The 14,160-nt window shown below is 41.3% G+C and overlaps 1 protein-coding gene across 4 annotated transcripts in view; it reads left to right on the top strand.

Moving 5' to 3' along the window:
* The window catches only part of NT5C2 (5'-nucleotidase, cytosolic II), a 542,012-nt gene that overhangs the window by 414,559 nt on the left and 113,293 nt on the right, over positions 1–14,160 (top strand). For all 4 annotated transcript variants that reach the window (XM_085606647.1, XM_085606643.1, XM_085606637.1 and 1 more), the window contains 2 exons: positions 2,284–2,335; positions 4,414–4,474. In XM_085606647.1, coding sequence (XP_085462773.1) covers positions 2,284–2,335; positions 4,414–4,474 — 113 coding nt within the window. The remainder of the gene's footprint in view (positions 1–2,283; positions 2,336–4,413; positions 4,475–14,160) is intronic.

The raw sequence follows: 14,160 nt of genomic DNA, 5'->3' as shown, positions 1-14,160 counted from the left end.
GTTGGTCTCACAGGCTAGGAAAACCTCCAGCACCTGCTTCGGCCTGCTACGACTCCTACGCCGTGTTCTCCCATTGTTGCCTATAGACTCTCGCAACATGGTTGTTAGAAGCGTCATCCTCAGCAGACTGGATTACTGTAACTCTCTGTACCTCGGAGCCCCCCATCACATTCTGCAGGGGCTACAGAGAGTGCAGTCAGCTGCTGCCAAGCTGGCACTCGGTCGCAATTTCGACTCATCCTCCACCCAGGCACTAAGGGAACTACATTGGTTACCTGTTAGAGAGAGGGTCCTTTTCAAATCTCTGTGCTTGGTGCATAAGGCAATTCACGGAACAGGCCCGATCCCACTACAGGAAAGATTTGCCCGGTACTCCCCCATAAGGCAGCTGCGGTCATCCAGGGCCAACCTGCTGGTACAGCCCAGCTTTAAACGGGCTAGACTAGGAGGGAGGGCTTTTAGGGTGGTCGGAGCTCAAAGCTGGAATGCACTCCCACCCGCTCTTAGGCAGACGCAGTCATTGACAGATTTCAGAAGGGGCCTTAAGACCTGCCTTTTCCCAGTAGCTTGAAGTCCCTGATCTTCCTTTCTCGCGCGATAAAACATCTTATCTGGTCAGAGCGCCTGGATACCCGTAGGGTTACAGTTTCTCCGCGCTATATAAATCTTTATACAATACAATACAATACAAAGCCCCAGCACCCAAGAGCTGAGCCTTCATTGTAAATGATGTTATTATCTCTACTGACAGATTCTTGGAGGACACGGATACCACCATCATCGCTAAATTATTGCTTAGTTTCATTTAGCTGTTCCCTATAGCCCACAAATAGGGGTTTCATATTTTGTTAAACTTGGGTAAGTAGGCGGTCAAATAGAATTTCCTTATTCTCTTTGTTCTTAGTAACAGCTTCATGAGAGAGAGCCTTGTTGCAGGTATCACACTTCACATGGAAGCACAGGTTCGGAAATAGACCTATCATTTTATTATGGAAACCCATTTGGCCCCTCTTAGAAAATAAATTTCAACAGTGTAAGGCTTGTATGGTCACTGGGAATCCACTTGGTTCAATCCAAAGAGTGGCCTTAGACCTCTCACCTTCTTTTATTCAACACATTCTCTAAGGTGCCACAGCATTTTTGCTGTGGGCACATCATTGTCTGCCTCTGCTGTTGGGCAGTAACACTGAACAGGTGGAGCTACTAGTGCCTACTCATTCTCCATCAAGTCTAAGGGGATCTAGTTCATGGAAGGAAGGAAAGCTTTCTATTCAAGCATATACAGGACATCTCTTGAATAGATACAGGACGAACCAAAACCAAAGAATAAAAAAATGCATAAACAGGTCTTATGACTGCTGTAGCCCCTTTAAATAGGAATCACTTTGGTTCGATTTATAATTCCTGTAGGTGTGTATATGTTGTAAGATATGTCAAATAACCTACTTTCCTTACCCTTGATCCTCCTCAACCCCCACTTCCATGTGTTCTCTTCATCTAAATGGCATATAATACATTGCAGCTCAAGCTAACCTATTTTTCTCTCTTTCTTGTGCTGAAATCTAATTGCATGGTGTTGTGTGACGTTGACTCCATGTCCAATATGGGACCTTAGAGGCTTACTTTCAAATATATTTTCCACCAGGGTAGCATTCTCTTAAAGCAGCAGTACATCGGTGAAATAAGGAATGACGAAAATATCTTGATGTAGACCAACTTTCCAGCTTAACTCTATGCATATTTTTACAACTTCATGCACACTTTAGGGCTGACAAATATCATCCTTAAGTGATTTACATAGGCCATTATTCTATACCTCCCACTTCTGAAATAACCTCTCAGATGTTTAAGTTTGTCAAGCTGAAACAAAGGTAGTTTCCCAGTGGGAAAGAGCTTTACAACTTGGTAGTATGTGTTAAACTTTAAGGTTGGGAGGGCAACTTTAACTCAGTATTTTTCCCTCACTGGTAATACACAGTGGATAGATTGTTGGTTTACTTTAATAATTATATTGCTAGTACTGCGGTTATCAGGAATAACATGATTTTCCTGCTCATCTGCTCACAGAAGTCCTGTGTACAATTTGTAGTATTAGCCTCTTTCTTTAGTTGAACCCTTTTTGGAATCAGAGAAGGTTTTAGAAGCTATTGCTTCTGCTAATAAATCTTTATAATTTATGGGAGGGCTAGAGGAAGAGTCAAACAAATGTCTTTGTATGTTGCTATGAATGTTCAATCTTCAATGGTCTATTTACCAATTAATATGTCTTCATTTTCTTCCTAGCTCTCTTTGAAGAACTTCAAAGCCTTGATATCTTTTTGGCAGAACTCTACAAGTAAGTATAATAGGCTCCTCTACTTTCTGAGTTTCCTTTTCATATTGCAAGGCCAGTAAAAGGAGAATCCTTGCCCCATAGTATTAGAGACAAACCTCCCCAAAAGTGCTCTATGGAGAAGTATGCAATTCCATCAAACTAAAAACAACTTAAACGTCAACAGTACCCTTGGTACACTTCTCATCTGACTAACATACATGCTTTGGAAGTCCTTGTTGTCCTTATCCCTACAAAAGCTATCATAATGAGTGTCTTGTAATTCTGTTGAGGCCTGTAACAGAATTGATTGGCCATTAGAATTGAAAGATCTGTGCAGACAAAGCAGATTCATCATATTTCAGACATTTTAAATGTTGAAACCAGTCGGACTCTATGGCGAATCTCTAGTGAGAAATGGTATTCTTAATTTCCCAGTAATTTCTTAATTCTGGAGGTTTTCCTAAGGGTGCACGTCCTAATCTTCCTGTTTACTACCTGAGGGGGACTACTATGGGAAGGAAAAATGGGGGACCACTTGTAATGAGACCCTAAATCTCTTGTCCATCTTCTCCATTGTTGCACGGTGAAGAAGCCACCAGTTAGATCCAGCAGCAAATGAGAAGTGTTATGGATTGAAATGGTGATTCCCAAAGGAACACCTGTTCAGTCTCATATTCTGATTTGGGGTTTCTGGTAGCTCCACAAAATACTTGAACCTCAAGGCAACATGTCAAATAGGATATCCGTTTAAGTTACTCAAAATGAAACATTGAGGCCCTAATCACTTATACAGGTTCAGAAACACTGTGTGATAGTATCTGGCTGATATATGACTTATTAAATAACTACTTCCTTTCCTGTGTAGAATCCTCCAAGTCAAATTCTCATAAAATATTGTACATCATAAGTACATTTCTGGCACTTTTTTGTTAAAATCTTTTTAGTTTACTGATATCCAGTTTTCATTATTGAAAACAAAGATGTTGATGTCACTGAAACAAGAAAAAACCTACCCAATAATGTCATTTTAATTAGCTTTTTTCCGTATCATCTTGTGTAAGGCTATGGACATTGAACCGGTACTGCTTGTGTATTCTCGCCTGTTGTCCTATATTGGTTCTGTGTTTTCTGTGCCTGAGTTTTTGCTTTCTCTCATGGCCACAATTATTTTTCTTTTGTTGCATTTGAGCATTTCACATATTTGGAGTTCATTTCTTCTGTGTTTTCATGTGTTTCAGCCACGTCTGTTTTCTTCTCTATCTAATCCCTCCCCCTCCTTCACACTGATAAAATCTCCACACAAGCTAAAAGAGGTAGCCGTGGTATGTTCTGCTCAACAAAATTCAAAATCAGTTTGTAAGATTGAGCCCTAACTTTATACTCATGCATTTGTGCCCAACACTCCTTCTGTGTCCTCTTATGATACTATTTTTTGTGGTTGTTGTGACAATTGCAAATGAAACCGCATAGCTTGCAGTAGGTACCACTTGTGTTTTGCTTTTTCTCAAAAGTTTATTGGGTTTTTGCATCCACATCTTTCTGTTGCCTTTATTCTTACGTCTCTTTGAAGTTTCTCCTGTAAGCTAAAAGTTTTTAAAATAAGGTGGCGCTGTGGTTCAGAATTTTTGGAAGCTGACCCTCACTCATCTGTGTCTCAGTAATTTAGACTTTGCCGTCCCATTCACAGGTGCACTTGGTATGATTGTCTTTAAGCTATAGCTACTTAGAGGAGCCATCATCACCATTGACCTTTTCCTCCCCATTAGGCAATAGGATTGTAGTATGACAAGTAGAACTCTTCTTGCAGAACCCTGTTTTGGTATGGAGAGGCACTAAGAGCATATTCTTCTTTTGGAAGCTTTTAATTTTGTCAATAGCCCCCTCTTATCTAACTGGTAGCGACATTCAGAGCACCTTGTATAAATTTGAGATTTGGCCCTTAGAAGATTCGTACTTCTTCAAAATGTTTCTTGAATAGTGTAAGAGATCTTCAAACTGCCAGCTATTCTTTGGAGTCAGGGCCCCTGATGTATGTTTTAACATTTTTGTCGTATCCCAACATTTGTGATCATGCATTTTTTTCTTCTCATTTTCTACAGGCATTTAGACAGCAGCAGCAATGAACGTCCAGATATAAGTTCCATTCAGCGGCGCATTAAGGTATTTTAGATAAAAAGTGGGAGGCTCAGTTATACCTAAAGTGTTAAGGGGTATGCCCACCTCCTTAGCAACAGCAGTTCTGTAAACTTTGAAAATGTGAATTCATGTGACCCACATAAGTCATCATAATGAAGTTTTGTAATATATAATGCTTCACTTGTCAAGATTAACTTTCCTAAATGTATTCAGGACTTTTTTGTAATCTGTTCTAAGTGCTAAGAAATTCTGACGTGTGAATAGTGTCAACATTACCCTACTAATATTTTTTTAGGTTAAAATCATGTAGGAATAGAGATATTTATTGCAGTTTTCAGAATAAACATATGTGGTAACAATTTGATTGGAAAAATGTGTTATTTCTACAAATTTGAAACCACAACTGAGTAGGTGTAGTATGGAAATTAAACTTTTACTCGGCATAAATAAGAAAAATGTAGTAAGCGAGGTGTTAGAGGATGGTTAGTGGTCTGTTTCACTTTTAATAAAAACAGGTCGAGTTTTTAAATAGAAAATTTCTTAAATGTTATATACTCCAATTTCATTAATTCCTGTTAAAAGCAGTAATACCAGTGGGTCCCCTGATAGTCTTCAAATCTATAAAGTATTTGTTTACTGCCTACATGGACTTTGTAGAAGAAAATAAGCAAGTGTTTGTTACTGGGTGTGCTTGCTTATGGCTTGACTTGAATTTTCAACAGCATCTTTTCCAGTTGGGCAGCATGGCATATTGTATGGATGGTTTTTTAGTTTAAAGATTTCTGTTGAGTGTAATGATGTTTTATTCTGTAAGGTTTTGGCATGGTCCTATGGTCTTTATTCATAATTTAGATAATTTGTTAAGTAAGCAAATAGATTGGTTTGGTGGAGTCTCCTGTAATGCACCACATCTCCCAAGGTATGAGAAATAAAATAATATGGTAAATATCTACTACTGCCTACATTGCTCTTAAACGCAAACAATGGCGAACAAGTTATACAGCATTACAGTGAATAGATTGTAGTATTATTTTGTCTGTATTGAAAATGGAAAAGCCTGTGTCGACTTTGCCAGAATTAAAACTTGAGAGTATGAGTTTTATCTGGCCTAAAACAGATTTATCAATGTTACCATCTGAAATGATAACTATTGCTTTAAATAGCTGATTATTTTAGATAAAATCAGAACTCGGCATGGTTTAATTAAAAAATATTTGCTGACGATGATGTGAAATGTGTAGAAGAACATCTCCAATTTGTTTTGTACTTTAGGTGCTTTCTTGGTAGAATAACAAGTACATGAAATAATCTGGACTTCAACTTTGAAAAGTGCCTTTTTCTTATTCTATTTATTACCTTTTTATTTGTAACAAGCCAACAAATATTCTTATTGTTCTCTAAATTTCATTATTACAACTGTGTTGCTTTAGGAGGGCCATTCAAACCAGGTCCTACCTGGAAAATGTACTCAACCTCCTGTGGGAACAAGTATAAAATAGTCAGATCCTCAGTGTAACATGGAAAAGATAGAAGAAGAAATGTTAATACCACTTTTTTGTGGTGAATACATATCACTGTGTAACGGCATAGCCTTCACCTTTCTCTTTGGTGGAACTACTGTCTTGATTTTGATACCCTACACCATTATTAAAGTGCCTATCTGATAGAGATTTCTAGTCTCAGTCCTTACCTTAGGATAATCCCCAGGCGTCAGACTAGATCCAGAAACGTTTTGAGCAGGAAATCTGTGCACCAGTAGGTGGTGTCGTTCTGCTCTGCATTGGTGTTGTCCAGACCGGAAATGAGATGCGCCATGCCTATATAGGCACTACTCCAGTGCACTGACATCTGTTATTTTCTTTCCGTTCCAGTGAATTCAATTCAATACTTTATTTTGGCTTTCACAACCATAAATGTTCATTCAAAAAACATACAGTTTACTACCACGTTAAAATAAGAAAGCCACTACTACTATGAATAAGCCTAAAAGTAGTTAAAACTCGTCATATACATTGTATTAAAAAAGAACGTTTGAGCCAATACCATATTTAAATCCAATGATCCCACTACACCCCTTTACTGTCGAGCTCATTTAATAAGATTTTATCCTCCGGGACCTTTTAAAGTGCAAGTGAATTTTATGGTTAAAACACAGTACAAAAGTAAATTTTCCACTAGAATGTCACCTTTAGCTTAGTAGATCCATGCCCATAATAAGATTCTAGACACACTAAACACAATTAGGTCTATTGCACACTGGGATGATCCATTTCTTGCGGGATATAGCATAGATGGGACAAAATAACCAAAGGTGGTCTGCGGATTCCTCTGGATGCAGACAGAAGGGACAATTAGGAGATGAGGGGCTATTTTTATCCCATATAAAAGTAAAAGAATGTAATGGCAAATTGCCAATTCTCAACTTTATATACAAAGTTTTAGCCTGGGCTGGGCGTATTCTATCCAAAAATGACTCATCGCACGGTACACTTTTGTAACTCAAAAACGTCTAGATTAACGTCTAAATCTGTTCTCAGACCCACTTTCGGAGAGGTTTTTCTTGAGTATCATTTCTAAGGCAAGGTATCAGCTGCTAGAACTCTTTATCAGTTGAACAAATTACTTACCTTTTTTAACGTCTTATCTGGTAGAGACTCTATCTAGCCGCAGGTTCCTTACAGACTCTCCAGTACTCCCCGCTCTGTGAACGGATTACTCCATATATGGTAAACCTTAGCAGGTCCTTGGTGTCTGTACTTTGGTACATCAGCAACCTTAATGGGTCCGTGCTTCTGGTGTGGAAAGATCACAAAAAGCAATTAATGTCAGTGTGCTGGGGTGGCACTTATCTAGGCACCGCACACGGCACTCCTGGCGCCAATGACACCGACGTGAAGCCGAATGACACCACCTACCTGCGGCCAGCGGCACTGCTGAAAAGTTTCCCGACCCAGTCTGATGCCTAGGGATTATTCTATGGTAAGGAATCTGCAGCTTGATGGAGTCTCTACCTGATAAGTTGTTACCATAGGTAAGTACATTTTTCTTTTCATCATGTTCACTTTAAAAGAACAATTATGACCAATTATTTTCTATGTCCATATAAAAGATCCCTCTTTCTGGCATACTTGATGGACCTGGAACTTCTATTTCCACACATTATTTATGATAGTATCTATAACATAGGAAAGGGTACAAATAGACTCAGATGGGTGGAGTGCATTGTATTTTAGTGTGTGGGCGAAGATTATCTATTTTTCTCCCTCTGCTCCGATGACGCTGTCTGCCCCTGTTTATTTGTGCCACACACTTGTGCCATTACTTTTTGCCATGAGCCCTGGTATGCAGTTTAACCCTTCCATGCTCTTGTATGCTTGCATCAGCTCCCTACTAAGCTTCTAGGTTCCAGCCGTTAAACATCAGGATCATATCTTCACACCTCTCCTTCTAGACTGTCAGTAACACTGATCATGAATTATCTATGTTACTTTATTATCCCACTAAAGGGATTCCACCATCCAAGGCAAAATTACTCCCTTTGTCACAAGGACACTTGCCAACCCTCTCCCCTTGAAAAATTCATCCATGTCGCTCCATGGTAGTTGTTGATTCAACGCTGTGGGGCACAGTACAAGTTCAAGCCTGCCCTCAAAACCCCTGAATTATGTCTCAAATGGCTAGACAGCTGTCAACCCACAGTAACCTCCAATTTTGCTCACTAAAGTAAGAAGGTAAATGATTTAATTGGGGTGAATGGTAGTCCACCTCAAGTAACAAAGTCATTAACCTGTTCGGTCCAGGCAAAGGTTTCAATAATTTAAACCTAATCTCAACCCCTACGTGGAGAAGTGTGGCTCAATGATTAGAGCGGCAGACCCTGATGCAGAGGTCTAGCCCGGGACCAGGGTTCAATTCCCCGCCTCGGCGGGTCTTGTGCTCAAAACTTCCACGGACCTGATAATTCTCGCCTCGGTGCCTATTCCAATCATGGAGTCCCACTCTGCAACTCTGGGCAATAGCTTGCTTAATCTCCACAACGGCCCCCACAACGCTAAGGATACCTGGCCTCCACCTTGGGGGTGCCCAGGAGTGGACGCCTCACAGGGAAAGCCAGGATGGGTTCCACAGCGGTATTCGTACAAGCGCCTTGAGACCCTTGCGGGTGGGTAGTGCGCCATACAAGTATCAAATTTACTGTTCACATGTGACTGTGACCAATGTGCAATCTCAAGCCAATCGCGATGGAGTGCTTGTCAGATACGCCAACTGGGTTCATCCCAGTCAAAGATTTTACCTTTTATTTTAGTCTCTGAAATGAAAGGCGCAATCCTTCATCTGGGCCAGGTTATGGTCTGTATCCGACAAAGTCCTCTCCAAGGCTCATTTATATATTGGTGGACGGCCTGTTGTTCCAGCAGGGCAACAGAATAAATTACACTGTCGCCCTGGTGGAGGGACCGCCCACCAGATTTATAAATTTATAAAGCATTGCCAGGAACCACCGTTACAGCTTTTTGAGGTGCAAATAGCTCAGAACGGGACCTACTTCAAAATCTTTGCCTACTGATGTCACTCCTTGGTCGGTATGATTTGAGTGGTTGGTCGTGGTACTCCGGAATCCTGAAAGTCAAACCATCTCTGAGATTGTTAGAGAAGTCCAGCAGGACACAGCCAGGGGTCCCACAACCTCAGGGACATCCCTTAGGAGACAGAACGTACACCAGCAGGGTCCAGTACAGGTCCAGTTGCTACTGGTCAGGTGGGCCCATAAAAAGGCCTCTTGCAGCTTGTTGCGTGGCCCTCTAGCCCTCTAGCCGCACAGGAGGTATGGCAACTGACCATTAGATCCCACTTTGTCCTGGATATGAGTGAGAGCAGGCCCAGCCCTTCGTGTTTCCCTACAGGTATAAAACAGAAGGTTCAGTCCTTCTGTTCCTCTAAAGGTCCAGGAGGTATACTGAGGAGCTGGTGGTGAGGTAAACTTTTATACAGATCAATAGCCAGTGAGCAAAGGTTACTCTTGGACACTCTCTAACCAGTGGGTAAAAAGTTCTCTGGGCAAACCTACCCACTTTTTCATCACATCTTGTTTGACTTACTGTAAACTATGCCAGATCACACTATTCAAAGAGAAACTTAGGATGACATGGGCCTTGGTGGGAACCTCTGTGCCAGTCGGGGTTGTGTTTAAGGAAGTGAGCAGTGCCTTCCTCTCAAGCTACATCAAACTGGTTTTGGGATCAGCTTCCCCTCTCAATAGGACATAGTCAGGCTGACTACCATGTTTCCCGGGATCAAAGAGTTTTCCTCTCCCAGTGTCTCCTTACTCTAAACTAGGAATGGGCAGTCCTCACGTCTGCTTATTTCAAGTTAATTCTTGGAGCCCCCCAGCTACCCTTCCTGAGCATATAAGGATCATGTTCCCAACACCCAGCCAATTTGTCACCAGGTTTAAGCCATTGTCCTTCTCTGGGTTAGTTCTTACATCTCACTAGGGTCAAGCAATGCCCAGGGCAGCTGCTGGCAGGCTAATGCAAATTAGCCTCTAGGAGCTTGAGGCAGGGAGAAGGTAACTTTCTAAAAGTTTATTTTCCTAGATATTTATTTAAAATCTAACTTCACCATCGACTTGGATTTAAAAAAAAAAAAAAAAAATAGTTGTCTGAAACCCAAGATAGTGAATTAATATATTAATCCACACTCTGGTTTTCCCCATAGAACAGCAATAGCCTTCCACGGTGAAAACAGCTTTTGAGGGCTTATCTTGGCAACATTAAATTTCTACATGTCCCCATTTTAAATACCATGCACCCAGCCTTGTGGGCTTCAAGGCCTACATAGTGGTGACTTGTTAATATTTCAAAGGACTGTTTCTCTACTGTCAAAAGAATTGTTTTAAGAGCTTTAAACTGCATCAGTCAGTTTACATTAGTAGGCCTGAATCCATATTGCGCTTCTCACACTACTGGATGGTACTTTAAGGGCTGCAGTCCATAGGTAACTTTCCATGCAAATGGTGTAGTTTCTGCACCATATACTATGGCCTTACAGAATAGTTAAATATGCCAATCAGGGATTAGTCAGTGTTCCTATGCTTTAGTGCTCAGAACATTTAGCAGTGCCTTAGTGTGCAGAGTCTAAAAACAAGCAATCAAATTTAGCTAAAAATAGGGGTGACCACGCAAAAAGGGCATTTTCTCACAACTACTATTTTTGGTGTTTCAGTGCAATATACAACATGCCTAACTTTTAAATAATAGATGCGTATGTATCCTACTGTTTTAGCGATGTCTCAATCATTAAGAAGCGTCTATCATCAATATGTTTATATGTAACCACCCATTGACAATGTCTACATGCACTACCACATTTCTTTGAGCTGTACCTCCTGCATTAATAAATGTTAGTAATGGCGGCAAGGAGGCTTTGTTCCGTGTTTCTCTTGTCATACAAATTTCTCTCCTCTTCTTGGTACCTTGGTAATGTGGATGAGCAGTTCCAAGACTTATTATATTGGTTAAAGCGTATAGAAATTATAATTAGAAGCATAGGTATGGGGCAAGGAGCAATACATTCTAGTATGCATTTGGGTATCTTAAATTAAAGATATGCAAAATATTACTCCTAAAATCAAATAAGTATAGTGCTTTAGAGCAAAGAACACTTGTAAAGAAACAGGCATCAGTTTAAATATGTATGTATGTAGTGGTATTTATATATCACACAAACCTAGCTGTGAAGCAGTGGAGCGCTGTTCATTAGATGAAGGTTTGGGAGATGATCATAGGTCGTACACACCAAGTGGGGTAGTGGGTTAACAAATCATGAGGATGTTTTGAAAATACTAATCATTTTTACTGTGTATTAACACCAACCCTAAAAGACCTATCATTCCATATTTCCCATACCACCTCTTGTTCCAAAACGAATAAAGACTAAATGCACTACATCAATTCCAAATCTCTTATGTTTGCACACCATTTTGTCATTTTTTGCAATTATATAGACAAAAGCATATTAGTGTATCTTCGGTTAACTATTGCTAAAGCCTCACTGTAAGAAGTGTGTTTATTGTTTGAGGGAGGTTGAAGCCACAGCCCTCTCTGGCAACAACCACAGTCCTTGTCAGAGTGAGCCACACAATTCCCCAAATTAACCTGTGTTGTACCTTTCTTGTGGCTTAGAATTCAGGGTTAACTAGAAGGCAATTTGTGAAGTATTTGTGCTGCACAAAAACAGTGATAAACCTAAAATACAAGAGAAGAGAAATTCCAAGCCAATTTAGAAAAATTGAGTACATTTAATAAATAAAGTGACACGAGAATGACAAAAATCCTATCAGTAGAACTGGAGACATTCAGTTTTCAAGTGTTTAGTGAAAATAGCGCCTAAAAGCACAAAGTGCCACTCTCGGTCATCTGATCGGGGTAGGCCAGGGAAAAGTTACATATTTTGGCCAAGCGCGATGGAGTGGGGATCGGATTCAGGGACCAGGTTAGTCCCACTGAAAAGTTACCTCCTAAGTCTGGCGAGAAGAGGTTTGTTCGCGTTGGAGGAGGCAGCAAAGAGGAGACTGAGCGTCGCGAACAGTCTGTAGCGCAAGAAGCAGGTTAGACTTTGCTGAGGGTCGTCACTGTAGTGCAGAGGGCCAGTCAGTTGTTGCAGACGGTTGTTGCTGTAGCTTCGCGTTAGCAGTTGTCGCAGGCTGTTATTGCTGTATAGTTGAGTAAATGTCTTACTTTGCCGGTCACTGTAGACTGTCATCGGCGGGAAGAGCTGGTTTTACTAGAGCTCCACGCTGCCGGTCATCGTAAGCGGCAGAGTTTCAGCATGAGCGGGCTGTTTGTGATCTCAAGGTGCCAAAGCTTCAGGATTTTCAACTTTTATTTAGGAGGAGTACACTCTGATTCCAGCAAGGGTCCAAGACCTGGCTAGGCAACTGTTGGGAATTAGGAGTCACTCCAGCAGAGGCCAGCAGTAAGGCTCAGGCAGGCCCAGTTGTAGCAGGTCAGCTGGGCAATTGCAAGAAGTCCTCTGAAGCCTGGTGTGTCCCTGTGGCCTACACAGAAAGTCAGCCAAGTGACCCTTGAAGTCACTCTGGGTAGCCTGGGATGAAGGCAATAAAATCCAATCTTCCTTCTCAGACTGAAAGACAGTCATTCAGCAGCAGGGCATTCCTTCTTCTGTAACTTGCAAAGGTCCAAGTGTGTTCTCAACAGTGGTTCTGGATGTTCTCTTTCTACGGTCTGGCTTGATAGCACAGCTGGCACCACACAATTATGTGAGCATCACTAGAGAGACGATATACCTCTGTTCACATGTTGGGAGCCAGGCGTGCATGTTTTGATTGGGCAGAAGTTGTGTTTTTCCACAAAAAGTGCTTTTCCTCCATGCAACTGTGAACATTTTGTTTATTTATCCAGCTGCCCAAGCCCCGACTTTCTAAGGTACACACATGACATTGGAATGCTATTAAAGTGTCTTAGATACCCAGATAATGTATGTTGTTTTTCTCTGGCAACAGCACAGATGGGAGGAGGGCAGTCATCAACCTACATGGATTTTTAGAACCCAGCCCACTTACACTTCAAAGGGCTTTGCCTACAACACACATAAAGGAGCCCAATAGTAGGCCTTTCCAGTCTTTTGCCACCTCAGACAGTTTGAAGCTTGGACCAAGGGAAGAGGAAGGGAAGGGGAAGAACTGAGTAGAACCAGTTTTGGGGTAGGTCAAGGAATTCCACCACACAAAGACTGGCACCAAGTATAACCGGCATTGGCAATACCACTGAGCCTGGCTTTAAAGGAATGTTGCATGGTAATGTGAAGCATTACAAGTAAACAGCATAGACATAGATATGTATTGTGAGGAAGCAAAGAACTGTAGAATAATATTGGTGTAGGTTACACGGTCAAGTGACAGTTGCACTGTCAGACCAGTTCTAAAAATCCATGTAGGTTGATGACTGCCCTCCTCCCATCTGTGCTGTTGCCAGAGAAAAACAACATAAATGATCTGGGTATCTAAGACACTTTAATAGCATTCCAGTGTCATGTGGGTGCCTTAGAAAGTCCAAGCTTGGGCCAAGTCACAGACAAGGAGTTAAAACTATTAGACGCCTCTGGTAAACGAGTAGCCGCCCAAGCAGCAAATCATTGGTGCATTGCCAACACCCAGGCCCTGCTAGCCAGATAGGATAGGGCACACTGGGACGAAAGGAAGCAGTGTGACAACATCTCCCAGATGAGCACAAAGCAAAAGCCCAGGATTTTGGCCAGGAAGGGAAGCTCATATTCAATTCCTCAATAAGATGCGCGTTAGATGCTGCAGACACTGCAGCTAGAGAGATCGGCACTAATGTGTTACTAAGAATACATGCATGGTTGAGGATTTCTGGTTTCAAACCAGAAGTACAACAGTCTATTTTAAATACTCCTTTTGACAAGGAACATCTCTTCGGGCACGAAGTAGTTAAGTCATTAGAAAAAATGAAAAAAGACACAGAGGTAGCCAAGTCTATGGGAGCTCTGCAGTCTCCCTCTAATCAGGGCTCTTTTCCTCGCTCCTTCTACCGTGGAGGGTCGAAAACCATGTCCTCAGACAATACTGCCATCTCTTACAAAGGCAACATTCAATCTTTCTCTACAAGGGGTTTCTTTAGAGGAGGATATAGAGGTAACATCAACAAAGGTGGAGGCAGGGGATCCGC

This window comes from Triturus cristatus, chromosome 1_2, assembly GCF_964204655.1.
Source record: "Triturus cristatus chromosome 1_2, aTriCri1.1, whole genome shotgun sequence".
Taxonomy (NCBI): Eukaryota; Metazoa; Chordata; class Amphibia; order Caudata; family Salamandridae; genus Triturus; species Triturus cristatus.
The sequence above is the reverse complement of the archived record's forward strand: the minus strand, read 5'-3'. Positions and strand labels throughout refer to the sequence as shown.